Source organism: Sus scrofa, chromosome 14 (genome assembly GCF_000003025.6).
Source record: "Sus scrofa isolate TJ Tabasco breed Duroc chromosome 14, Sscrofa11.1, whole genome shotgun sequence".
Lineage (NCBI taxonomy): Eukaryota > Metazoa > Chordata > Mammalia > Artiodactyla > Suidae > Sus > Sus scrofa.
Genome location: NC_010456.5, coordinates 61,410,734 through 61,436,994, shown reverse-complemented (window position 1 = coordinate 61,436,994; position 26,261 = coordinate 61,410,734). Strand labels below are relative to the sequence as shown.

Genomic DNA, 26,261 nt, shown 5'->3' with positions numbered 1-26,261 from the left:
CTTCGGGGCCACTGGGGAGCCTGCCCTTCTGCCCATGCCGACGTCTAATGACTCCTCTCCCTGCCCTGCCGGGGCCTTTGCTGTGTACCTGCATGCAAGCTGTGGGCGGCCTGGGAGGAGGGCCTGGCGGAGGCGCCTTTGATGCCTCACAGCCTCATTCTTTCTTCCCAGGAAACTATGCCCCAGACGTCCGTGGTCTTTGCCAGCATACTCGGGCCCAGCTGTAGTGGACAGGGGCAGCCTGGCATGGGGGAGCGAGGAGGTGGGGCCGGTGGCTCCGGGGACCTCATCTTCCAAGAAGGACGCCTCATCTCCGGGTCACTGGAGGCCTTGATGGAGCACCTGGTCCCCACAGTGGACTATTACCCTGATGTGAGTGACTGGTGGGGGTGACCTCAGCTCCCGAGAAGGCTGCTTCGGGCTGGGGAGGGAGGACCAGTCAGAGCAGGATGGAGCAGCGGGGGAGGGACCAACAGCAGGGAGCCCCAGCCCCACCTCCATGCTTTCCTCCACCTGCTCCGACCACCTCCCCCCCACCCCCCAGCCTGGGCAGGGGAACCTGCAGTGACTTCCCTGCTATCCCCTGGCAGGTGGGAGATGGCCTGGGGGCAGAAGAGGAATCTGAAGGGCAAAGATCAGTGCTTCAGGGTCCTGGCGAGGGTCTACCCAGCACATGTTCTGTCCGAGCCGGGATGTTTGTTTTGTGCATGAACTGCCACGGTCCAGAAATAAGAGGATCAGCTCCTCCAAGCCCACTGACATGCAGACCCCAGGGCACATGCCTATGCAGGCAGGACTGGCCTTCACCAACAACCCAGATCCTGCCTCTCCACCTAGGGGACACTGGCACATTCTTGGAAGAGGGAGAGAGTTACCTTGTCACGTGTGGCTTCCCTTCCGCTCCAGTAGGTGGCATCTTTTAGTAGCAGTGGGGTTGTTGCGTGTTCCCCTTTGGGGGCCCAGCTGCCTCTCCCGGTGCCCCCTTCCTCCTGAGGGCAGAGCCCTGCCTGTTGGCCTCTGATTGACAGACAGGACTGCAAGGGGCGGTGGGGGGCGGTGGAGGGGATTGCTGCCTCTGCCCCCCAGCTTCCAGCTGACACTGGAATTAACCACTTTTGGGGGTTCTTGGCTTCCTCCCTCCCTCCTGGGACTGTGTCCACTCCATTGTCTGTCCTTCCATCCAGCCTGTAAATCCTCTCAGAGCCTGGGTGATGCTGGTGTGAGTGGTGCAGACGTAGCAGCTGCGGCCCCCCAGGGCTGGGACCTCCACCCCAGTGCAGGTCAGCGGGGCAGTAGCCTTGTGTAGCCAGGGGAGGAGCCTCCCCTCTCAGCCTGTCCCAGAGGGGCCTCCTCAGCTCACTCGGTCTTGTCCCCAAAACACTGTGCCCTGGGGGCCTAGCCCACTCCCCAGAGAGAGCACAGGGGTGGTGGGGACAGAACAGGGGTCAAGCTAGGCATCAGCTCCTCCACTGAGCAGCTGGGTTCCCCCGCCCTTCCCTCACTGCCCAGCCCTGCAAACTGGGCCGCTGGGGACACACTGCTTCATTAGTCCCCATGGACACCCAGCTCTGCCCTTGGCTAAGAGCTCCAAGGTGTGACACCTGGGTGCCTTCACACTCTGAGCCATCTGCTTGGAAGGGGTCCCTGAGGATCCCCTGACCTGTTGAGATCTGACCTGCTGGGCTCCCCAAGCACCCCTGCTGCACGGCCCAGGACAGGATGTGGGACGTTTTGGGGGAAGAGGATCCTATGCTGCTCCAGGGAGAGCAGCCCCCACGTGTGACCTCTAAAGGCTGCATGGCGGCAGTGAGGGCCTGAGGGCCTGAGTTTTGTTCCAGGAAGCTACACTCCCAGCAAACACGGCCCAACCTGCTTTGGGTGGAACAAGGAAGGCCTGCTCCTTTGGGCCTGGAGTTGGGTTGGAGGGTCCTGGGTCCCCAGCCCGTGGCAGCCATGTGCAGATGGAGTACTGGACCCGGGAGAGCCCTGAGCAGCCTCCCCCTCCCCCAATCCCACCCAGTCTGCAGGCCCGGGCCAGGATGCAGACCCCCGGGCATCCACCCCCATCAGACAGAAAGCTTCCAAGAATCCTGGGCCCTGCTCCCTGCCACTTTTCAGTCCTGATCCTCAGTGCCCTCAGAGCCTGCGCCACAACCCGGTGACGAGGACGTGTGGACTTGGAAATGGGGGGACCTGGTGTGGCAGGTGGGGACAAGGCCCACAGCTGGTTAGTTGACCGCACAGGGCCTTGCAGCTGTCCCTGAGGTGAGATCCTGGTGCCAAGGAGGCCCCGCCCTATGGGGAAGACCCTACCCCCCACCAACCAGGCCCTGCCGCATTGGCCAGTGAGGATCTGGACCCAAGTATGCTTGGCACCTGGCCCGGGGAGCACCGTGGGCTGGGCAGCAGGCCCACACAGGCCTTCAGAGTCCCTCCAACGTTCCATTCCCAGTTTAGCTGCAGTGTGGGGTGGAGCAGTGGGTTGGGGGGAATGCTGGCAGAGTGAGCTGGCTGGGAGCCCAACTTGTGGGGGGTGGGCTGTGAGAGTGGCTGCGAGCTGGGGTTTGCCTGTGCTTTGCAGTGAGAGACAAGGAAAGTCAAGGGGAGAGGGGCCCCGCAGAAGGTGAGGTTGGGCCTGGGAGGCGGCAGGAGCGGGTGGAGGAGCAGGCGGTGACCACACCTGGGGACCACGCCAGGCCTGACCCACTCCTCAGCCTCTCTCTGTCTCTCTTCCTCAGAGGACGTACATCTTCACGTTTCTCTTGAGCTCCCGGGTCTTCATCCCCCCTCATGACCTGCTGGCCCGCGTGGGGCAGATCTGCCTGGAGCAGCGGCAGCAGCTGGAGGCCGGCTCTGAGAAGGTAAAGGTGTGCTCATGGGCCACTGCCTGTCTGCATCCCCCTGGCTTCCGCTCTCACTCAGCCTTGAGAGAGAAGCCTGCTTGGAGTAAGGGGGCAGAACACAGTCTGGCTGAGGCCTTCTGCATGGGGGACAGGTCTGCTTGTCTCTGGCGTCCCTGGGGCGGGGCTCTCGGGGGTCTACAGGGACACACGCAGAGCTGAGCCCACCTCCCAGGATGCTGGATGTGATTGCCATTGGTGGGGGGTCGCACCCCCTCCAAGGGAAGGGTCACAGTAGACAGCTCTGCCAGCTCTCCTGGTCAGTGCCAGGACCCCCAAAACGAAGGGTCCAGCTATAGCTGGTGAAAAGTCAGTGAGGCCTGGGTCCCTGCCCCCTGCTAAGGAGGGGCAGGGGCAGCACCCTCAGGCTGGAGTTTTTAGTGCCTCAGGTATGGCTGTTTGCCATGGTCATTTCTTCTGATTGAGTCAGGCTTTGGGCAGTCAGGGTGGTCCAGAAACCATGGCTCCTCCCTGAGGCCCCAGGGCCAGGGGCTGGTGCAGACAAAGGGGTGGCAGGCGTACTGTCAAAGTGCTGGAGGGGCCTAGTCTGGGTTTCGGCAGAGCAAGGCCCGTTCCTGTTCACTGATGACTGTCCCCTCCAGGCTGGGCCTCCTGCTCCTGGAGGTTTGCAGCAAAGGCCTGTGCACATTGTGCCCTCGTCAGAGTCGCCTCTCCAGAGGGGGGCCGGTCTCAGGGTGTGCTGGGCAGGGACACAGACAGGCACCCCCTACATGCTGGGGATCAGGCCTGGGCGGAAAAAGACCAGAACAGAGTTTGTGGGAGGTGAAATTCTAAGCTGAGGGTCAGCCTGGGGACAGCAGAAGCCTGAGAGGAGCCTGGGGTGAGCCAGCCAGCCTTTGTCTGTGGAGCCATGCAGGGTTCTAGTCCCTGCTGAGCGTGGGGTGCAGCGGGGCATCTGGGGGAAGTGTCAGCAAGGCCTCCTGGGATGCCGTGTGCACTGGACTTTGGCCAGGAGTGGCTGCAGGGCCAGTGGGGGAGGCTTCGTAAGGCTCAGGGAAGCCATCGCTCGGGGACTGGCTAGGTGCATGGGTGGACTGGCTGATGTGGGCTAGTAGATACAGGGGTGGGGAGTTGGGTTGTGAAGGAGCCAGGCCCTGAGGGCACGAGGCTGGAACAGTCCATGCTGGGCAGGTGGGCACAGGGGGCTGGTCAGGGCCAGGCAGGAGCCAATACGGGCACAGGAGGGGTGAGCCCGTGCAGGGCTGGGCACAAAGAGATGCCGCCGAGCATTCGCACCCCCTCCTTGGGCTGCATGTGCGCATGGACCTGGGCCAACAGGGAATCAGGAAGAGGAGGCCTGGTGTGTTTGTGCCCCTTCTCAGTACTTGCCGCCCTCGCCCTGCTTTTCACTGAGAGGGGGCAGGCTAGAGTCTCTTGCTTTAACATTCATGATTTTGCTTGGTTTTCTTGTTGTTGTTGTTGTTTTTTTTTTTTTTTAATGGCTATCTTTTAATTACAGCAAATTAAACTAGCTTTGTACATCATGGTAGCGATAGGATGGGCTTTTTGAAAATGAATTTAGGTGAAAAAGAGAGCTGGCTTAAGGGGAATATGAAACAAAGCAGGCATGACAAGACTGCAGGTGGACAGGGCGGGGGACCTCCCTCCCCAGCAGTACCCCCGCTCCCCGCCATCAGGGGAAACACAAATCCTGCAGGGGATGGTGGGAAGGTGCCACCAAACTAGGGGATGAGGGGGGTGCCGGTACAACTTGACATTTTGTCGCTCATTCTGAAGGGTCAGTCTTTGTTCTATCCCCCACCCGCCCAGGCCAAGCTGAAGTCCTTCTCAGCCAAGATCGTGCAGCTGCTGAAGGAGTGGACGGAGGCCTTCCCCTATGACTTCCAGGACGAGAAGGCCATGGCCGAACTGAAGGCCATCACCCACCGGGTCACGCAGTGTGACGAGGTGAGGTCCTCCTTGGACCCTGCAGAGCTTCTGGTCTGGGGAGGGGTGGGTCTTCAGGGACAGCTCTGTATGTGGTCCCCTTCACTGTCACTCTCCCCAGAGGACTCCTCCTGGTCCCTCCCCCACCCCATGGTGACAGCTCAGCTGGCCAGCAACAGGCCAGACGCGCCCTCAGCATTCTCTAGGTGTGGGAGACCTTGAGGCCTGAACGGGAATGACCTTCTGTCCCGCGGGTGGAGTGGGGGCCTTGGGAGAGGTTGTCAGAGCCTGTCTGCCTTCCCTGCTCCCAGCTCACTCTTGGTCTTGTGATGAGACCTGAGGGGTGGCAGTCTTGACCCCAGCCCATGCGGAGGGAGCCTGGGCACCGGGCCTCCAGGGCAGAAGTGCCCCGTGTGCTCAGCACCTTCTGCCTTCCTGGAAGGCTCACAGCCCAGGGAGAGTTGGAGAGGGGCCAGGGGAAGGCAGTCTCCTGGTTCCTGGAGGAAGACCTTCTGGATCCCCGTCTCCCTACTATGGGCCCCTCCTGCTGTGGGAATCCCATAAGGAGTAGCTCAGCTGCCACCCCAGGAAAGCCATGCTTTTCAGACCCAGAAGCCCAGCCCTGGCCATCAGCTCCCTTCCCCATAGGACAGCCAGCCGAGTCACCCTCCCCAGCAGTTCCCCACTCTGTACCCAGCTCTGGCATCAGAGGCCCAAGTGCCACAGGAGGTCTGGGGAAGGGAGGTAGGCTCCAAGCTAGGCATGTCTCTGGAGGTGAGATGGGTCCCTGAGAGCGGGCTGGTCTTGCTGCCAGCCCGCACCAGCACCTCCTGCGCCCCCGCCCCTCACAGGAGAACGGCACAGTGAAGAAGGCCATTTCCCAGATGACACAGAGCCTGCTGCTGTCCCTGGCTGCCCGGAGCCAGCTTCAGGAACTGCGTGAGAAGCTCCGTTCGCCGGCCATGGACAAAGGGCCCGTCCTCAAGGCCAAGCCGCCAGCTGCTCAGAAGGACATCCTGGGCGTGTGCTGTGACCCCCTGGTGCTGGCCCAGCAGCTGACTCACATCGAACTGGTCAGTGCTGCAGTGTACCCTTCCCAAGACGGGGCTGGGCGTGGTCACTGGTGCTTACCCAGAGCCACTAGACCCCTGGAGCTGCAGGGCCTCCCCGCCTGCCAGACTGGGGTGTCAGGTGATGCCCGCTTGCCAGCTCTGTCCACTGTCTTTGGTGGGTCTGTGCCCATATGAGCAGTGGGCTCCCCAGGATCGTGGCAGACCTGTGTTAATGGGAAGGGCTGGGGTGATGGGGACTGCAGTGGCCACAGGATGGAGGACCAGCAGAGAAGAGGTGAAGGGCTTCAAGAGAAAGAGCCAGGTCCATCCCCACCCCACCCACCACCACATCCTGCCTGTGCCTTTGGCTGGGCAGGTACCCTGCAGCCACTGCCCTGAGGCTTCCGCCACACTCCCATCATCCTGCCCCATCTCCTCCCAGAGGAGGGCCTTCTAGACCCCTAGGGTACACCCAGAGCACCTGCCCATGGGCTGGGTGTTCTGATGGAGGAGGGGCTGTGGCTGTGGGGCACACCTGAGGGGAGATCTTGACTGCTGCTCTGAAAGCGCCCCCACACCCCAAGAGTGGGGCCATCCTCGGGCAGACTTGTCACCCCTCCTGTGCTCTCTCCCCACCTCTATCCAGGAGAGGGTCAGCAGCATTCACCCGGAGGACCTGATGCAGATTGTCAGCCACATGGACTCTCGGGACAAGCACAGGGTGAGGGGCTGCGGTGTGCTCTGGGGCGGCCTGGCACTTCCGCCTGGGTGGCTGGAAACCTCACAACCTGATAGGCATGGGTCTGGCCTCCTAGCACCTCCTCCAGGGCACTGGCAGATGGCCACGCAGGGTGATGCACGCTGGGAGGCCTTGGTGGGCAGGGGGGCGGGGGGACGCACAACCTGGGAGACCTGGACCTGGACCTGCCAAGGTCTGGACCCCACCACTGCTTCCACAGTTTCCTCCTCTGGCCACGGCTCCTGCTCCTTGGTTCTGGGGTGGGACGGGGCAGCACCCACTGGCAGGGTCCTCAGGCTCCCTGTGACCCGCCATGTCCTCCTAGTGCCGAGGAGACCTGACGAAGACCTACAGCCTGGAGGCCTATGACAACTGGTTCAACTGCCTCAGCATGCTAGTGGCCACTGAGGTGTGCCGGGTAAGTGCTGCCTGGGACAGGGTGGGGTGGCACTGTCTCCTGCTGACCCCACAGTTGCTGCCTGAGGCTCCAACTCCTGCACCTCTCAGATGATGAAACTTCCCAAGTGGAGGCAGGAGGCGCTTCTTGCCAGGGCCTTGGAAGTGCCAACCCTCCCTGCCCCCACTTCCAGCAGAGGTGCCTCAAGTTACAACGGACCTATCCACGGAGGGCACCCTGTGCTCAGCATAGTCTGTGAGCACCTTTGGGGCTCTCTCGGTCTTCTCAGCCTGCCCGGAAGCTCCTCTGCCCAGCATGGAAAATGCCATGGCTGCATTTCCTACCCCTGCAGCCTGCGAGCACCCCTCCAACCCCAGGCCTGACAGCTCTGCTGCAGCCCAGGGCAGCTCCAGTCCAGGCCCTGCTTCAGGGTCTGATGCTGGAGGGGACGACCTGGGAGGGGCCCCTGCTGAGCCCTCTGGCCGCCTTCCAGGTGGTGAAAAAGAAGCACCGGACCCGCATGCTGGAGTTCTTCATCGATGTGGCCCGAGAGTGCTTCAACATCGGGAACTTCAACTCCATGATGGCCATCATCTGTGAGTGGGTGGGGCCCCGGGGCTCCCCATCCAGCTCAGCGTGGCCCCCTCCCCCAGCTCTGACCCTACCTGTCGTCCCCTGCAGCTGGCATGAACCTCAGTCCTGTGGCAAGGCTGAAGAAAACGTGGTCCAAAGTCAAGACGGCCAAGTTCGACGTCCTAGAGGTAGGCACCCCAGCCTTGTCCTGCGTCGGCCCTAGGAGAGGTGGGCTGCCCATCCCGCTCTGCCCCCTTGCAGAGGACTTGCTGCCCCCCGGAGGCAGGAACCCCGTGCTCTTCTTGGCCCTTGGGACTTCAGTCAGAATGGGCATCACCTAAAGCAACGTTCTGGGGAGTGGGTCGTAGAGCTGGGCAGGCCCCCAGCCGCAGGTTGGGCAATGCCGAGTAAGCAACCGGGCCTTTTCCTGGCTCAGCTTCCCATGGTCCTGGATCCGCTAGGCGGCCCAGGGGCCGACAGGTGGGTCCACTTGCAGCCTTGCCTACGTGTATTTGATCACAGAACCCATTTTTAGCAAATGTGTGTCTTGTGGAGCTGGTCAGCTTTGGGAGGTGGCAGCCTGAGCAGATGGGCAAAGGAAGGAGGTGAGGCCCAGACTCAGCAGGGGAGGGAGGAGGCATGTGTGAACTGCCAGACTGCTCTCCAGTTTTCCCGATGACGCCTGGACCCAAACCCAGAAGGCCCTGGCCCCGTGCTCAGCCAGGTGCCTCTGGGCTTCCCTCCCCTGTGCCCACTCCTGGAGAGAAGGCCTCTTGGGGGTCACAGTATGGGGCTGCCCAGAGCTGTTTCCTGCAGAGGGGGGTCCTGAGCAGGTCTGAGAGGTGCAGGGGAGCCCTGCCCACCATATCCTCCCATCTGCCTGCAGCACCACATGGACCCATCCAGCAACTTCTGCAACTACCGCACAGCCCTGCAGGGGGCCACGCAGAGGTCCCAGATGGCCAACAGCAGCCGTGAGAAGATCGTCATCCCTGTGTTCAACCTCTTCGTTAAGGACATCTACTTCCTGCACAAAATCCACACCAACCACCTGCCCAATGGGCACATTAACTTCAAGGTCAGCTCTGCCCCCTAGTGGTCCTAGGGGAGGGGGCCAGGCTGTGCCAGCGCAGGGATGGACAGGAGGGGCAGAATCCATCTGTGCAGGGCTGTGGCCCTGTGGCAGAAGGGCCTGTTAGGACTGAAAGCTACAGGGCGGGTTCTGGGTGCCATTTGACCTCAAGGTGTTGAGGATGGTCCCAGTTCTTCTGGGTGGACGATCTGGTTGCAGGACTAGGAGCCACAGGGCCCCAGAGTGAGATCATGACGTGTGCCAGTTGGTGGTGCTGTGCTGGGTGTGGCTGGGATGCCTGCCTCAGCCTGGAGTCCCAGATGGGGCCCTCTTGGGGTCCCTGCACAGGGGGAGTACAGACCCTGCTGCAGCCTGGTGGCTCAGGCGCAGGGCAGGATGGAGTGGCCTTGGGGCACCTGCTGGCTCTGATGTTGCACCTAGTGCTTCCATGAGAGTCACCTCTCTAGGGCCAGTGTCCCAGCTCACTGGGACTGGGGAGGTGAGCAGCAGACTGAAACCAGAGCCTGAGTCCCCTGCCCTAACCAAGGTTTTCAAGCTTAAGGTAAGAAATGAATTCCATTTGGTCTTCCATCCCTTCAGAAATTTTGGGAGATCTCCAGACAGATCCATGAGTTCATGACATGGACACAGGTAGAGTGTCCCTTCGAGAAGGACAAGAAGATTCAAAGCTACCTGCTGACGGCTCCCATCTACAGCGAGGAAGGTGAGGGCCACCTTCCCACACTGGCAAGGTCACAGAGCTCCCCCCAGGCTGCCCTCTCAGGGTTGTTATTCTCATGCTACGCTGGAGAGGCTCACTCCCAGGGGTGAGCACCTGAGGGCAGATTGTGGGCGGACGACACAGGAAGGATAAGGACAAAAAAAAAGGCTCCTGAGGCCACTTGAGAGCCAGCACTGCAGAACCAGGAAGCTTCTCAGCGTCCCAGGCAGGCAGCCAGGAGCTCTAGGCTTTGTGGGGCCAGGAAACCCTCACAGCAGAAGTCACAGCCCTCCTAGGAGTTCCCACTGTGGCTCAGTGGAAATAAAGCCAACTGGGTGTGTCCATGAGGATGCTGGTTGATCGCTGGCCCCGCTCAGTGGGTTGGGGATCTGGCGTTGCCGTGAGCTGTGGTGTAGGTCATAGACTTGGCTCAGATCTGCCGTTGTTGTAGCTATGGCATAGGCCGGCAGCTATAGCTCCGATTCCATCCCTAGCCTGGGAACTTCCACATGCTGCGGGTCCGGCCCTAAAAAGTGAAGGAAAAAAAAAAAAAAAGAAAGAAAAGAAAAGAAAATCATAGCCATCTTGGTCCGGGAGTTCCTTTCCGGGCAAGAAGGGATAACTGGTGTGGTGGGCAGACTGGCTGCATGTGGACATGGGTTCTGAAGGCCTTCCTGTCCCTCAGCTCTCTTCATCGCCTCCTTTGAAAGTGAAGGTCCCGAGAACCACATGGAAAAGGACAGCTGGAAGACCCTCAGGTAGGAGAAGTCCAGGAGCAGTCGGTGAGCCCCCAAGACCAGCCCCACCCCTGACGGGTCTGCCCCTCTGAACGGTGGCTGAGGGCACCCCCACCCTGATCAGGCATTAGAAGGCCTCCCCGTGGCGGGGTGAGAACCTAGGATTTGAGTGTCCCTGATTCCTCCCCTCACTGGCCAGTTCTGGGCAGCCCGGCCCTCCCCTGAGAGCACAGGCCTGCCCTCTGCTTGCTCAGGGGAAGGGCCTGCCAGCCCCCTGACCATTTCCTCGTTCCCTGCTCACCTTTAGGACCACGCTCCTTAACAGAGCCTGAAGGCACGGATGCAGCCTGCAGACCTGGATGAAGCACACCTATGTACCGAGTTTTAATCCTGATCGATATGGGTTGAGATGAGGAGGCCTCACTGGTTGGGGTCCATTTTGTACATACCTTTTATGAAAAAAAGAAAAAAGGAATTATTTCATGCATCAACCTTTGGCACTTAAAAGTTTTTGTTTGTTTTTTTTTTTGGTTTATTTTAAATAACAGGGCAGGGCCCTGCTTTGGGGAGGGGTGGGGAAAGAGTATCATGGGGGATGGCATCCATGATAACATCTTATTCTAATGAAATGTAGATTTTTATTTTCTACTTTTGATTATTAACATCTTACAAAAAAAAATATTTAAAAAACCCAACCAAAACCAACGTGAGCCCTGCCTACCTTCCAGCCAGTGTCTCTGATGTCGGGGTTAGTGCCTTAGAGGGTCCTGGAGGGCCGGTCTCCCGCTCTGTCGTGGCCTGCAGCCAGCTCTGCCCTGGGCCACAAAGGCGCCTGCCCTCAAAGCCTAGGCCAGTGAGGTCCCGGCATGAAGGACTAGGGTGGCCAGGAGGTCTCATTTGCGTACTTCTGGAAGCGAACCTTGAACGCGGGCTTTCCAAAGTTTACATTTTCATGTTCCTTTATCAGGGATTTATGGGGGTCAGGGGGGAGGGCAGGGGGATACCTGGCAGCATATTTTCTGTTGGAATTACGTCCGGCAAGTTATTCTTCAACTACTTTTTGGGAAAAGAGGAAATCTAAAATAACGTAAGGAGGGGAGTCGTGGAATTGTCGGTTTTCCAGGCTGTGACTGAAAGAGACTTAGCTGTAATAAGGCGAATACAAAGTACAGTTAAGGATGGGGTTCAAGCTGGCTTTCAATGTCCCCACTTCAAAGTGAAAAGAAGCACCTCACCAATCAGGCTCCTCCCTCCTTCTGCGCAGGGGAGCGCCCCTGCTAGAATCGGAGACAGAAACATTAGCCAGTATCCGCTGGAGCCCTCTCACCTAACACTGCCCAACATTTGGAGGTTTTTTCCACACCCAAACGCGAGGGGTACACTCCGTTTTCTTTCTGACGCCCTGGCCCCTAAGAGGCCAGAAGCGGGCAGTCCACGCGATGCGCTCCCCCTCGTGGCAGGGCTCTCATTCCGTACCGATTTGGAATTACTCACCCTTGTTTCTCTCCGCACACCCGTCTTCTGCCAGCTGGGAGTCCTGGCTGAGGCCGGGGCAGCAAGTTGCTAATTCCCAAACCTCCGAGGAGAGCTGGGGACGTGAAGGCGAAGCCTTAGGAGGGAGGTGGCTTTGTGATCGCTGCTGATGTCACCCTCGGCCCTGGGTGGAGCAAGGATATTCTTTACACTGTATTGTCACAGTGTTTTTGCACTTTTCAGATGTTCTAGATAGTACATATTGTATATTGATAGTACATACTGCTTTGTTTATGTATTTGAGATAAAGAAAGGTTTAAAACTTGAGAATATATATTTGGAATACGATGTTAGATCCTTTTCTGTCCACGTGTTCAGGAGTTTTCCCATCAGTGTGCACTTTGCTGGGTCATCAGTTCTAGTCCCTACCTGACACAGTGTCCACATTTGCTACTTTATCTTCCCAATTTGATACACACCCTAACTGTGGCGTTTTGGTACCTCAAGATGAACTCTGAGGATAAAGCTGTACTATAATGCAGGATGTCAGCTGTTGGTGTGACTGGACGTACTTGCATCAATAAAAGAACATGTCACTCCCCTTGTGTGCCTCTTCTCTGTGGGGACTGGTAAGGACGGGCAGCTCTGATGCCGGCAGGAGGCAGGGGGTGGTTCCCAGGCCAGGGAGGAAGAGACTGGCAGGACCCCCCTACAACACTTTCAGAGATGGATCAAGGAGTTCTCACCTCCACACTCTGACAAAGCGCTTTTCAAATAATGCAAAACAAGATAGCACTGTACAGAGACAGGTCCTATCCTGCTTTCCTCAAAGGTCCGTGTTCAGAGAGATGTCACGAGCAGCTTGAGTTACATGGTCATGTAAGTTCAGGACACCTACCTTAGATGATTGCCAAGGTTCCTTTCCTGCAGGACTCATCACAACCCTCAGGGTCTCCTGGGGCTGGGGATGTTGGGGCTCCCCGCTGACATCTTGCTGCAGGGAGGCATGCAGAACGCAGTTCTTTTTGTTCCAACAGGTCACACTTGAAAAGCTACAGAGAAGGGATTTATTGAGGGGGTACACAGGAGCTTGTGCAAGTGAAGGAGAGGAACCAAGACACTGCTCTTCTCTGGTCCATCCCACCAGAGAAGAGCAGTGTCTTGTCCTGTCCTCAGTGCCCAGGCTGATGAGGTCTGCTCACCAGACCTGACTGTGCTCCTTCGCAGCCAATTCAGCCCATTAGAACAGCGCTGCCCAGCAGAAAGCTTTCTGCACTGAGGGGGTATTCTGTACCTGCACCATCCAGCATAGTGGCTGATGGTCACACAGAGGGACTGAGTGCTGATAGTACTACCGAGGAACAGAATTTCTAATCTTGTTTACATATTTTTTTTTTTAATAGCTACACCTGTGGCATATGGCAGTTCCCAGGCCAGGGGTCGAAATGGAGCTGCAGCTGAAGCCTATGCCACAGCCATGGCAACACCAGATCCAAGCCACATCTGCAACCTATGCCACAGCTTGTGGAAAGGTCAGATACTTAACCCACTGGGCGAAGCCAGGGATCGAACCTACATTCTCACAGAGACAATGTCAGGTCCTTAATCCACTGAGCCACAATGGCAACTCCTTATTTACGTTTAAATAGCTAATGGCCACCATGCTGGATACAAGGCTAGGCCTGGGGGCCTCATCATCTGTTGCCCCTCCATGTACCTTGTGGAGTCCCTTGAAGATGCATAAGTGAGTTTTGGGTAAAGGACAACACTTTTTAGGTTTTTCCATTCAATGGCACCCTTGATTTCTTGGTAAAGTTACTTTTGGAAGTTTCTACCTACCTCTGCTTAGTCTGTGTCTTAGATGCAGAGCCTGAGCTGGGAGCAAGAGGTAAGCTGGCCTGGCTAGCCCCGGCACTGTCCTTCACCCGGGGGCAGGCTCTCCAGGCAGTGTCCTCAAGGTGTGGGTCCCAGCCTGGCAGCCGTAGCCACACTGGAAACTTGTCTGAGATGTTTCTGGGCCCCCACTGTAGACCTGCTGAACGGTAAGTGCGGGGGTGGGGATCCCAGGCAAGTGTGAGCAGGGATCCCAGGAGGTCCAGTTCTGCAGGAGTTGGCTCCGGCCTCCCTCATAGCCCAGGTCTCCAAGGGGCACGTTACCACTCAGGCACTAGGCTTACACTCGTGCACGTTCACCTCCTCCAGTATATTCTCACATGCAATCTCTGAGAGTATCTCTGAAGAGCATCACGTCTTCCTGGTGAGTGGCGCTTGTGCTCCTCCGGAACCTGCCCCACCTTCCACATCACAGGGCTGGAGTCTTCGCTGTTTCTGTGTAGGAGCCTCTTGAGTAGCTGTGTGGCCAGTGACCAGCAGAGGGCGCAGTTCCTATCTGTGCAATGACTGAGGGCTCCCTTTCACTTCCCATCCACCTTTCAGGAACAAGTCTATGTTACAGCATCAGATATGACAGGAAGCTAAGCTAAGGATCTCTACCAAGGCCATAGCCACTTCTATGACAAGACTTGGTTTTTTGGTGAAGTATACACCTACCACACTCACACATTTGTAAAATGTGTTATGTTCTTTGGGAAGGCAAGACAGGACTTAAGTGTAAAAGCAAGGAATGAAGAGCTCAACTTATAGAGTCCTCATTTCCAGTTCCCAGCTGGGTACCCTTAGACAAGGTCTCTACATTTTTCAGCTTCCATTTCCCCAGGATTAAAATGGAATTACAGTACTCTAGACCTCATGAGGCTATTGTAATGTTTGTTGTATATGGCAGAAAGTGCGATGCTTGGCTCACTAGAAGCGGTCAGTGTGAGCTGTGTACCAGCAGTGGTGCCCCTGATAAAATGGACCACTTCTGCCACAGAGAGAAATCCTTCAGGAAAAGTGAAACAAAGGATTATAAACACCCTTCTCAAAGGAATAACGGAAGCCTTGGTCAATACAAATATATTCCAGCATTACCAAAGAATCACTTAAGTATCAAATTTAACCAACTATAAACATAAGAAAAATATGAAAACATAGGGAAAAACATGAAAAGATTCAAAGCTGGGATTTAAAACTACTTTCTAAATGAAATACTACTGGTAACTTTAGCCCATGCCAACATAATGTCTATCTCAAAGAGGATGTCATGATACTGTGAGGGAGGTAAGGGGCTGCCAACCCCCCCACAAGTATCTACCTCCGCATACCTAGGACTCTCAGGTATGGAGCTTCAGCAACAATGTTAAGGGAACAATGCTGTCAAGACTATGAGAAATTTAAGCACCTCTTCATCTCTGGCAGCATGAAAGACTAACTGCTTTCCTGTTGAAACCAATGGAGTCCCTTATGCAAAATTTTAACCTCCAAGTCAAGGGGGATAGTCCAGAGCCTGCTTGCTCGAGAAGGGTCAGGTAGGAGACTCTAGCTGACATCCCAAAAAACCACCCCTCCCTGTGATGGTGAATTTGAAATAAAATGCTCCTACTCCAACCCCATCAAGGAGGTTAAGAAAAATTGTCTGTTTTGAACCTCAGCACTGAATGGAGATGGGGAAATTTTACCCCAGATGATTTATAACCACAAGTCAGTAAGTGTCACAAAGTTTTACAGCACAAATCACACTGGTCAAAAAATACTTTTTTTTTTTTGCCCATGCCTGTGGCACGCTGAAGTTCCCAGGCCAGTAGCCAAACTGGAGCCATAGCCATGACCCAAGCAGTTCAGTGACAACTCTGGATTCTTAACCTACTGAGCCACAAGAGAAGTGTAGAAACATTTTTTTTTTTTTTTTGGATGCGCCTACAGCATGCAAAAGCTCTCAGGCCAAGGATTGAATCCGCAACACAGCATTGACAACACCAGATCCTTAACCCACTGAGCCACCAGGAAACTACTGGTCAAAAAAATTTTAAGCTGAGAATTTAGTCTAATATGGCCCTTAATCGGTACCATCCCTAAGTTACCCAGTAGAAGCAAAACTTCTGACCTATATTCCAGCTTAAAAAGTCTCTCCTTAGCTGTGTCTAATATTCTGTTAAACACACCAGCTGTATTTTAAAAATTTATTTTCATTTCTAGATGCTCTATTTGGTTCTTTCCCAAATCCATTTGGACAAAGTTCTGTAGCGATTACCAGATTGTAACACAGAAAGACAAAGTTTGGAAAATATGAAACAGGTTTAACATATGTTATCAGAGTTATAGAAGGAAAGAGAGAATAAGCCAGAGACAATGAAAATGTAATAGCTGAGAATCTTTCAGAAATAACAAAAGACAACAATTTGAGAAGCCAAAAGATTCTCATGTAGGATCAGAAAAAAATAAATCTGCACACAGACATATCAGAGTGATACAGAATAGGGATAAAGAGATTTTAAAGACAGCCAGAAAAAAGAAGGCTGATTACCTTCAAAGCCAATGGAGTTCCCATTGTGGCTCAGCGGTTAACAAAACTAAGATCCTTGAGGATGCGGGTTCGATCCCTGGCCTCCCTCAGTGGGTTAAGGATCTGGTGTTGTTGTGAGCTGTGGTGTAGGTCGCAGACGCAGCTTGGATCCCGCGTTGCTGTGGTGTAGGCTGGCAGCTACAGCTCCAGATTCCACCCCAGCCTGGGAACTTACATATGCTGAGGGTGCGGCTGTTTAAAAAAAAAAAAGACCAAAAAAAGCATACATATAAACTGTTAAGCTATATAGCGGACTTCACAACAGAAATAACTGAAGGCATAAGACAGTGGGATAATAACATCAAGGTGCTGTGGAATTAAAGAAACCTCAGCTAGAGTTAAGAGAGTTGGAACAGGCCTGGTGGGGCAGTTCTCGTACCCAGCTACACATCATCAATTACTCCAAACAGGGAGAGAGGAAGCAAACATCTCCATCAAAGGAAGGTGTTGCCTGTTTTACAACCAAGTAGGAAGAAAATTTCTCTCCCCTGAGGACAGTCCAGCCAGGAGGAGGCTATAGCAGCCCACCAATGAGAAGCCTTCATACTCTGGATTCCCAGCTTCCTACAGGGAACTCTTTGGTCATTACGGTCCCTCCCACTGCTCCCTTTACCTGATAGAAGCAAGTTTCCTTTCCTTGTTCTCTCATTTGCCTGTGGTCTGCCATAGTTCAGGTATCTGTACATGGAACTGCAATTCCTTTGGCTATTCCTGAATAAACTTGCTTTTGCTCATACAATAACTTTTTGATTATTAAAGTTGACAGTACTAAAGATTTTTCAACCTAGAATTCTTTTTTCTTTCTTCTCTTAAACTAATTCTTGATCTTGATTTTTTTAAATTTTATTGAAGTATAATTGGTTTACAATGTTGTGTTAATTTCTGCTGCACAGCAAAGCAATTCAGTAAACTTATTTCTTTCCATTATGGTTTGTCACAGGATACTGAATATAGTTCCTGTATTATACGGTCGGTCCTTGCTATTTATCCATCCTATATATCATAGTTTGCCTCTCCTAGATGCAACCTAAAATTCTATACCCCTCAAAAAATATTTCTTTAATAAGATAAAGACATTTATAAACTAGTATTTGTTATCAGACCTCTACTAAAAAAAAAACTTCTAAAGGATGAATCTTCATTCCCACCGCACAATATATAAAAATTATTTCCAGATAAATCATAGATCTAAATATGAACAGCAATACAATAATACATTTAAAAGAAAATATGAAAATTTCTTCTTTATTTTGGAGTAGGCAAAAATTTTAAAAACTGGTCACCAAAATCACTAATTGCAAAAGAAAGAAAACTGATAAAATGGATTTTATCAAAACTAAGACCTTTCACTTACTAACAGATGACATTAAGTGAATAAGGAACATTCTCTGCCTGGGAGAAGATATCTGCAGTATATAAATCTGACGAAAGACTCATATCCAGAATATAGCAGTAACTCCTACAAATCCATTTTTTTTTAAAAGCCAATTAAAGAAAAAGGGTTAGGCATTTCACAAAGAAGATATCCAAGTGGTCAATAAGCATATGAAAAGATACTCAACATCATTTCCCTGATGATAAAAGTAAACTAAAATCAAAATGAGATAACTGTACATATCCAACAGAAATGAAAGAGTCTAAATTAACAACACTGAAAATATTTGGAGGGGGAGGATGTGAAGCAACTAGATGTCTCATATGTGGCTGGTAGGGGGTCAGTTATGTGTAAGAACCGAGAAAAAACTGGCAAGGCTATTCAAGAGAAAAGAAAAAGCACAAATAATATCAGGAATGAAAGAGAGGCTATCATTATAGATTTCACACATATTATACAGATTACAAGATATGGCAAACAACTTTGCACATTTCATCTATAATTTCAAATTTACCAGTATAAATTCCTAGAAAATGGCACCTTACTGAAAATAATTCAACCAAAACTAACTCTAGAAGAAACAGAAAATCTGAATAGTTCTACAATCACTAAATATATTGAACCAGTGATTAGAGATCTCCCCATATAGAAAAGTTCAGGCCTTGGCTTTCAGGCAGTTCTCCCAAATATTCAAGGAAGAAATAATTCCAGGCTTACGTATCTTTTCTAGAAACAGAATAAGAACATATTTTACAAGCTAGTAAAACCGTAACAGAAATGCCCAAGGATGAGAAATAAATATATATATAGGCAATCTTACTCATGAACGCAGATGAAAAACACCTGAAAAAAAATACATACACGTACACACACAAATATACACAAATATGTAAACAAGTGTTTGTGTGTGCATGCAGACAGAATACAGTAATGTATATGGATAATATAATATGTCATAACAGACTGGCGTTTACCCCAGGAATGCAAGGGTACTTCAGAAAATCTATTAAAGAGTTCCCGTCGTGGCTCAGCAGTAACAAACCCAAGTAGTATCCATGAGCATGCGGGTTCAATCCCTGCCTCCATTAGTGGGTTAAAGATCTGGCGTTGCATGAGCCATGGTATAGGTTGCAGTAGCAGCTAGGATCCCACATTGCTGTGGCTGCGATATAAGCTGGCAGCTACAGATCCAATTAGATCTCTAGCCTGGGAACTTCCATATGTTGTGGGTTTGGCCCTAAAAAAACAAAAAACAACAATAAAAAATCTCTTATCAATTTAACACTGAAGATGGAAAAAAAAGTCATATGATCATCTCAATAGATAAAGTAAAAATATTTGATAAGCGCTCTCAAGCATGATTAAAAAACTTGCCAGGAAGGAGCCCACGTTGTGGCTCAGCTGGTTAAGAATATGACTAGTACCCATGAGGATTCAGGTTCGACACCTGGCTTCACTCAGTGGGCTAAAGATCTGTGCCGCAAGCTGTAGCACAGCTCACATATATAGCTTAGATCCTGCATTGCTATGGCTGTGGTGTAGGCCAGCAGTTGCAGCTCCGATTTAGCCCCTAGCCTGGAAACCTCCATATGCGGCAGGTGCGGCCCTAAACAAACAAACAAATAAAAACTTGCTAGGATATAATAAAAGCTAATTTTATTTACTTACTGATGAATCACTAGGTATCTCTCTTGAAATCAGGAACATGGGCAGGCAGTCCACTACTGCCATCTCCAGGTAACACTGCACAACAAATCCTGTCTCCCACGGGAAGACAAGAAAAATAAAGGTATAAAAATTGAAAAGGGGAGTTCCTTTCGTGGCCCAGTGGTTAGCGAATCCAACTAGGATCCATGAGGATGTGGTTCGATGTCTGGCCTCACTCCATGGGTTAAGGATCCAGCGTTGCCATGAACTGTGGTATAGGTTGAAGATGCGGCTCAGATCCTGCGTTGCTGTGGCTGTGGTGTAGGTCTGCAGCTGCAGCTCTGATTCAACCCCTAGCCTGGGAACCTCTATATGCTGTGGGTGTGGCTAAAAAGCAAAAAAAAAAAAACAACCAAAAAACAAAAAACAAAATTGAAAACTTTTGCTACTCATAGATGTATGATTGTATTCAGCAAAAGAAAAGCAAGAGAAATTAGGAATACATTATTAGAATTAACTGGGTTTGGCAAGGTTACTTAACACAAAAATTAACCCACAAAAATCAATTGGATTTCTAAATACCAGCAATAAACAATAAAAATAAAAGATCAAAAATCCAAATGCATCAAAAATGCAATCTAGGAAAAAAAATATAAAAAATGATACATGTAAGTCCACTGTGTGAAAAAGTATAAAACTTAATTGAAAGACAATAAAGACTGAAACGGATAATATTATGTTCAAGGATTGGAGGACTCAATCTGATAAAGATGTATGTTTTCCCCAAAGTAATCTTACAGATTCAGATTCAGAAAGGTTTTCCTGAAACTTAAGCTTATTCTGAAACTTAAATGAAAATACAAAGGCTATAAACAGCCATGACAAACTTGACAAAAAGTGAGTGGATTAGCTCTCAGAAATATCAATTTCTATAAAGTTACAGTAATTTAAACTGATGTTTTGACGTGGTGATAGACAGAAAACCTAATCTGTTGAACAGATGAGAGCCCAGGATTAGACCTGTGCATATATGACATCTGATGAGTGGGAGTGGTTCTGCAGATCAGAGGGTGAAATGTGGACTTCAGAGTAAAACAACACTGGAAAAAAAGTAAAATTAGATACTTACCTCATGTCATACACAAAACCTCTTCCACTTAGGTTAAAGACCTAACTGGAGAAAGAAAGCTATGTATGAGGGATTCAGAAGATAATACAGACCAATACCTTTAAGAGACCATTTTCTCTATGACAAGGTCATAAATGAGTATTAAAAAGAAGAATCTGGAGTTCCCATCATGGTGCAGTGGTTAACGGATCCGACTAGGAACCATGGCTTGCAGGTTCGACCCCTGGCCTTGCTCAGTGGGTTAAGAATCCCGCGTTGCTGTGGCTCTGGTGTAGGCCGGTGGCTACAGCTCCGATTAGACCCCTAGCCTGGGAACCTCCGTATGCTGCAGGAATGGCCCTAGAAAAGGCAAAAGACCAAAAAAAAAAAAAAAAAAAAAGAAGAACAAGAATCTATAAAGGAAAAGATGAATTAAACACATTAATTTTTATTCATCAAAAAGCACCATCAAGAATGGGAAAAGATAAGCCACATCCTGGGAGAGAAGACACATGCAAACATTTAACCAATAAGAGTTGGTACCCAGAATGTGAAGAATTCTATGAACTTATAAAAATGGGCAAAAAGGTTGGAAATGCAAATTATAATTCATGCCTAATGCCCAGTAGATTGGCAAGAATTAATAAACCTGACAAAATTATTTCCAAGGATGCAAAGCAAACCTCTTACAGTGCTGCAGGTGGTCCACCTGGAAAGTAAGTTGAATGTGCACACAACTGATGACCTGGCATCATTACTCCTAGAGAGATTCTCTCACTTGTAAGACCTGCTCAGCAGTATTCATGGCAACACTGCTTATGACAGCAAAAGTAAACAACAAAAACTATGAATGACCCAAATACCTGTAAACAGTAGAATAAATACTGTAGTATATTCATTCAGTGGAATACTAGGCGGTAATAAAAAATGAATTAATTTTGAGGTTAACGTGAGTGAACCTCAAAAACAATACTGAAAGTTAGATAAATAATGAAATCACATGTGTAAAAATGCAAAACGTCTATTGGGTAGAGATATACACATTGTTGGAAAAGTTGTGAAGAAAAACAAGTGAAAATTAGCACAAAAAATCAGGACAGTGACTACTATGGGGACAGTGAGGGTATGTGGTCTGGCAAGAGCACACAGAGATAATGGTCTCTATTCTAGTCTGAATAGCTGGTGCACTGCTGCTGGCTTCACTATTTTTCAAAGTACACAATTACATGCCATATGCTTTTCTGTATTTATGATATTTTACAACAGAAATAAACTTATCACATTTTCATTTAACTTTTGGTAATAAAATACTTTATTGGTACCGTTTAATGTCAAAAACATAGTAATGTTTCCATTGCTTAGCTTCCATCTTTAAATTAAAAGCTTGTTTTAAAAATAGGAGGAAAGAAAAAAAATCACTCAATTCTGTCAAAAAACAAGGTACAACTCACTTTTGCAAATAATTAAGTTCTCTCACTTTAAATACCCTAATTCACGGGTCTTCACAATAAATAACTGCGTATAAAAGGAGACAATGGCCTGAACAATTCTGCAGAGAACATCTTATAGATCTTAAAAAAACAAGCCTAAATGCTACCCCAACTTAAACCTGTAAGAATATTAAGTTATTACAAAATTGAATTCATGTAGCACCAAGAAATTTAGGATTTATAACATTTCAGATGATATGATTTACTGAGCAAAAAAGAATAATGATTTGTCTTCCATGAATTTTCAGGAGTTTATATACAAAGAGAATTCAATATAGATCCCTTTATAAAGCCAAAGTTTCAAAAATCTATGCATGCCTTTCACCATAGCTCCAATTTGTGGATCTAGCAATTGACCCTATGGTAAAAGATCCATGTGTGATTAAATAACATAGTACAGTCCTATCTGAATATAATTTCTTACTCATTTTGTCTCAATATAATTTACACCTTATTTAAAACATCATTCTATCTACAAGTTATATGTTTCTCTAAAGTATTCTGTAATTCAGATTTCCATTTAGACAACCCTCCCCTCCTCCCCTTTTCTCAAGTCAGTGTGATCTTATGGTTTTACACCTCATTCAATTGTTTGGTTTTTCTCCCTTCAGTGAAACTCCTCCTCAACTCAAAGTATTATAATAATGCAAATACAGATGTAGCATAATTAATATGTTAGAAAAAAGGATAATACATACATATGGATCCATGCTAAATGAAACAATACAAAGCATAAAACACACATGCTACACTCATCTATTCTGAACTAGCAATAAGAAGGCCCTGACAGGGCTCTGGCTCATGTAAACTTATGTTCCCAGATGCCTTTAGTAACCTGTACTCCAAAATAATAAACTGTTCTGTTAAAACGTTTCCATGTTTATCTGTTTGTTCAAAGTAGTTTATAGAAACTTTGATTCCTAACCCTGAACATAATAAATGAGTAGTACCACATTATATTTTTCATCAAGTTATAGGTGCTAACCTAAGTATTTTCTATTATTACTCATTTGTTTAAAAACATTCAGGGGGCTGGAGTTTCCACTGTGGCTCAGTGGTAACAAACCTGACTAGTATCCATGAGGATGTGGGTTTGATCCCTGGCCTCACTCAGTGGGTTAAGGATCTGGCTTGGCCATGAGCTGTGGCGTGGGTCGCAGACGCAGCTTGGATCCTGTGTTATTGTGGCTCTGGCAGAGGCCGGCAGGTGCAGTTCTGATTTGACTGGGAACTTCCATATGCCGTGGATGTGGCCCTGAAAAGAAGAAAAAAGAAAGAAAAAAAGAAAAAAAAATTCAGGGGGCTAAGCAACAAAGTTGAGGAATTTTTTTTATCTCTGTCTTCTCTTGATTAGTTGGGGATTTCAGATGTGTCATTTAACTACCCTCTGCTTTGGTGAAAAAAGGATTCTTCAAGCAAAAGACCAAAGATCTACATTTACAAACCAAGCGGGTTGACTGAGTGGTTGGCAGGTGAAGAGCCCCTGTCAACACACTCCATCCATAACACTCTGTCCTCTCTGCAGGAAGAAGATGCTTCTGACCCACCATCAGCACAATACATTCCATCCCTCAGCGCAGATGCAACCAGAATACAGTCAGAACATGGAGCCGGATACAAATTAACTCAAAACTACTCTTAGGAGTTCCCATCGTGGACGATGGAAACGAATCCGACTAGGAACTGTGAGGTTGTAGGTTCGATCCCTGGCCTCTCTCAGTGGGTCAAGGATCCGGCGATGTCGTGAGCTGTGCTGTAGGTCACAGACATGGCTCGGATCTGGTGTTGCTGTGGCTGTGGTGTAGGCCGGCAGCTACAGCTCCGATTAGACCCCTAACCCGGGAACCTCCATATAACGTGAATTCAGCCCTAAAAAGACAAAAAGACCAAAAAACAAACAGGAAACCTACTCTTAGAACAAAAACCAGATTTTGATTTGTCAATGATTCCATAGTGCAGTATTCTCACAAAATAGAAGTTTTGCATTGCAACACTTGTTTTTTCTTCTTACGCCAAGTTAAATTGCTGAAGCAATGTCAGCAAGAACGCAAGATAAGCACGTCTTCTCTGAAAGAGGCACTGCATCTGGAACTGGAATTAAGGCTAAATAAATAGTGCTGGCTTCCGGTTCAGACTAACACGTCCATGATTACATTAACCAACAGCTTCGCTATTTGTCCTATAGGCCTGTTTGTGAAGATGTGTCTCTATCTCCTCCCTGAAAACCAGCATTCCCAGGTGCGAGTGAGAGGCCTCGTTCATGGCTTTGGACTGGATGCACATGCGGTACTGCTCAGGGGTCAACTCATCAGCGCAGCGCTTCTCATGCCAGAGGTGGAAAAGGCCAGGAACTGGAGTCCGAATCACAATCAGGTCACCATGTAAGTATTTTCGATAAAGATGAACATCTTCTCCACCCCAACCTTTTACTTCCATGTCAAATCCACCTGCAGGAACAAAACTGACACTATTAAATAACTGCCTGGCAGCCAAGAGCACAGTCAGGCCTGATAAATATTTAAGCATTCTGCTTCAAATGAGATGGTACTGTACAGTCCAAAGACACCTGAAGTAGAGGACTGATGTTCTGGTTTGGAATTCCAGTTACCAGCTGGCATCTAGACGCTCAAGGTCTGTTGTTGAGAATATCAAAACAAGATGAAATATTTGAGAATACTTTGTAAACTTCAAAGTTCTACAGAAAATCTCTAGAAAGTCAAATAAAGGAGAGGGAAATATAAATCACACATGATATTGCCACCCTTAATATTTCATTATGTTTTCTTTCTGTCCTTTGAGATCCAACTTTTTCTGGGTCACAGAAAACTTCTCAGAGGGGAAAACAGAAGAAATGGTCAAGGTGGAAACATAAAATTGAGAATGGGCACACAGATGACTTAAAGCCACAAAAGTGGATGAAACTGCTAGAGTTTTTAGAAAGAAAACAGAGCTCATGCCTAAATGCTAAGAAAGGCCAGTTTCTAGAGGGTAAACAGGCAGAGAAAGACAAGTCAGTAAAAGAGACTGAGAGATGGCTCTAGCAGAGGGAGGAAATTCTGGAGAATGTGCCAATTTAGCAGTCAATGAAGAAAGCGTCTTCAGGAAGAAATGGTCAATGGTGTGCTGCTCAATTAAGAATTTACAAAGAATCAAGTAGACCTGGCAACACAAATGTCACTTACAGCCTTACCAACAAAAAGGGAGAGTTTAGACTATTTCAAATTAATCTAAACGGAACTAATTTTTTAAAGAAAAATTTGAGTTTTTTTTTAAAAAGTTAGAAAAGATTCCTAAAAATGAAGAAAACATTTATTCTTTAATTAATAGCTTGGTTTCCAAATTATGTTTTTGTCAAATAATTCTATGTCACTTAATAGCATAGTCACAGGATGACAGTAATGCTGAGATCTCTGAAAAGTATTAATTTAAATTGTCACAGTTTTACTAATTGCTATATCTTGGCTTTTTTTCCTTATAGATATGAACAAGCTCTTCAAATATTAGAGATAGTGTAGATAGCGAAAACAAACAGAGAACTTCTTGTTTCTGGTCCAGTATGTACAGAACTTAGAAGTCATCACTCTGTTCTGATAACAAGTAAAAAGTTGAACAAAGTGAAAACAACTCTTCTCAGACCTCTCAGAGAAATAACAGTCACAGAGCAAACTATTTAGAGATAAATAGGTGGGTAAGACAGAATTGCAACTATGAGAGAAGAAACCAACGAGTAGAAATCTCCAGGGGAACCAGTACTGGGGTAGGAAAATCTGAACTATAATTGATGAACTGCTAGAGGCTCAATGGAAAAGTCTAGCAGTTGGAAACTCCTGGAGGGGCCTCTACACTTCTGTGAGTTTTACCTCCAGGTCTACCAGGTCCTCATGGTGAAGACTGTTGAGAAATCCCCCAGTGCTTACAAAAGAAGGGGGAAAGTAACCCTCTTAAAATATGCCAGAGCATTTTGCTCTTCTGAACAAGGCCTTCCCTCAGGAAAAACTATTTTACCAGAGTCTAACCTATCTGGGAGAAGGGACATACCCAACTCCAGCCCACTATGGCCATCCTGCTCCACCTAAGGTTGGGGCAGTGCCTGAGAAACAATTGTGAAGTTCTAAGTACAGACTCACAAACTCTTTAACAGAGTGAGACCATGTAATAGGACAAAAGAACATCTCCTCTTCTCCCACACCTCACCATCACTTCACTAAAGGTCTATTTACTGCACTTTCCTTTACCCAGTAGTCATGTTCAGCTGTGAAGAAAAATATTAGGCAAACTAAAAGTCAAAAAACAGTTTGAAGAGAAAAAGCAAATATCAGAACTAGACTCAAATATGACAGGGATGTTGGAACTATAGGACCATGAATTTAAAACTACTATGATTAGTCTGCTAAGGACTCTAATGGAAAAAGTAGACAACATGCAAGAATATAGGTAACGTAAGCAGACAGGCAGAAATTCTAAGAAAGAACCACAAAGAAATGCTAATTATAAACTCACTTTGCCTTTCATATTTCCAGACTCTTTAGCTAATCTTAAACATTCACAATTTAATAGGAAAGACACTCAAATCTGAAATCTTTTAGATAAATGACGTAAAGTATTATAGTAAATACCTAGAGTCCTAT

At 49.0% G+C, this 26,261-nt stretch overlaps 2 protein-coding genes across 12 annotated transcripts in view; one reads left to right on the top strand and one right to left on the bottom strand.

Annotated features, from left to right (window-relative positions):
- RASGEF1A (RasGEF domain family member 1A) overlaps positions 1–12,173 on the top strand; it is a 92,984-nt gene extending 80,811 nt beyond the window's left edge. For all 9 annotated transcript variants that reach the window (XM_005670996.3, XM_005670997.3, XM_021072779.1 and 6 more), the window contains 12 exons: positions 172–372; positions 2,739–2,861; positions 4,692–4,829; positions 5,660–5,881; positions 6,507–6,581; positions 6,925–7,017; positions 7,490–7,592; positions 7,678–7,757; positions 8,456–8,647; positions 9,242–9,365; positions 10,048–10,120; positions 10,407–12,173. In XM_005670996.3, coding sequence (XP_005671053.1) covers positions 178–372; positions 2,739–2,861; positions 4,692–4,829; positions 5,660–5,881; positions 6,507–6,581; positions 6,925–7,017; positions 7,490–7,592; positions 7,678–7,757; positions 8,456–8,647; positions 9,242–9,365; positions 10,048–10,120; positions 10,407–10,431 — 1,443 coding nt within the window. In that variant the 5' untranslated portion in view covers positions 172–177 and the 3' untranslated portion in view covers positions 10,432–12,173. The remainder of the gene's footprint in view (positions 1–171; positions 373–2,738; positions 2,862–4,691; positions 4,830–5,659; positions 5,882–6,506; positions 6,582–6,924; positions 7,018–7,489; positions 7,593–7,677; positions 7,758–8,455; positions 8,648–9,241; positions 9,366–10,047; positions 10,121–10,406) is intronic.
- Positions 21,432–26,261, bottom strand: part of CSGALNACT2 (chondroitin sulfate N-acetylgalactosaminyltransferase 2) — a 43,275-nt gene continuing 38,445 nt past the window's right edge. For all 3 annotated transcript variants that reach the window (XM_001926417.6, XM_021072398.1, XM_021072397.1), the window contains one exon: positions 21,432–24,080. In XM_001926417.6, coding sequence (XP_001926452.3) covers positions 23,788–24,080 — 293 coding nt within the window. In that variant the 3' untranslated portion in view covers positions 21,432–23,787. The remainder of the gene's footprint in view (positions 24,081–26,261) is intronic.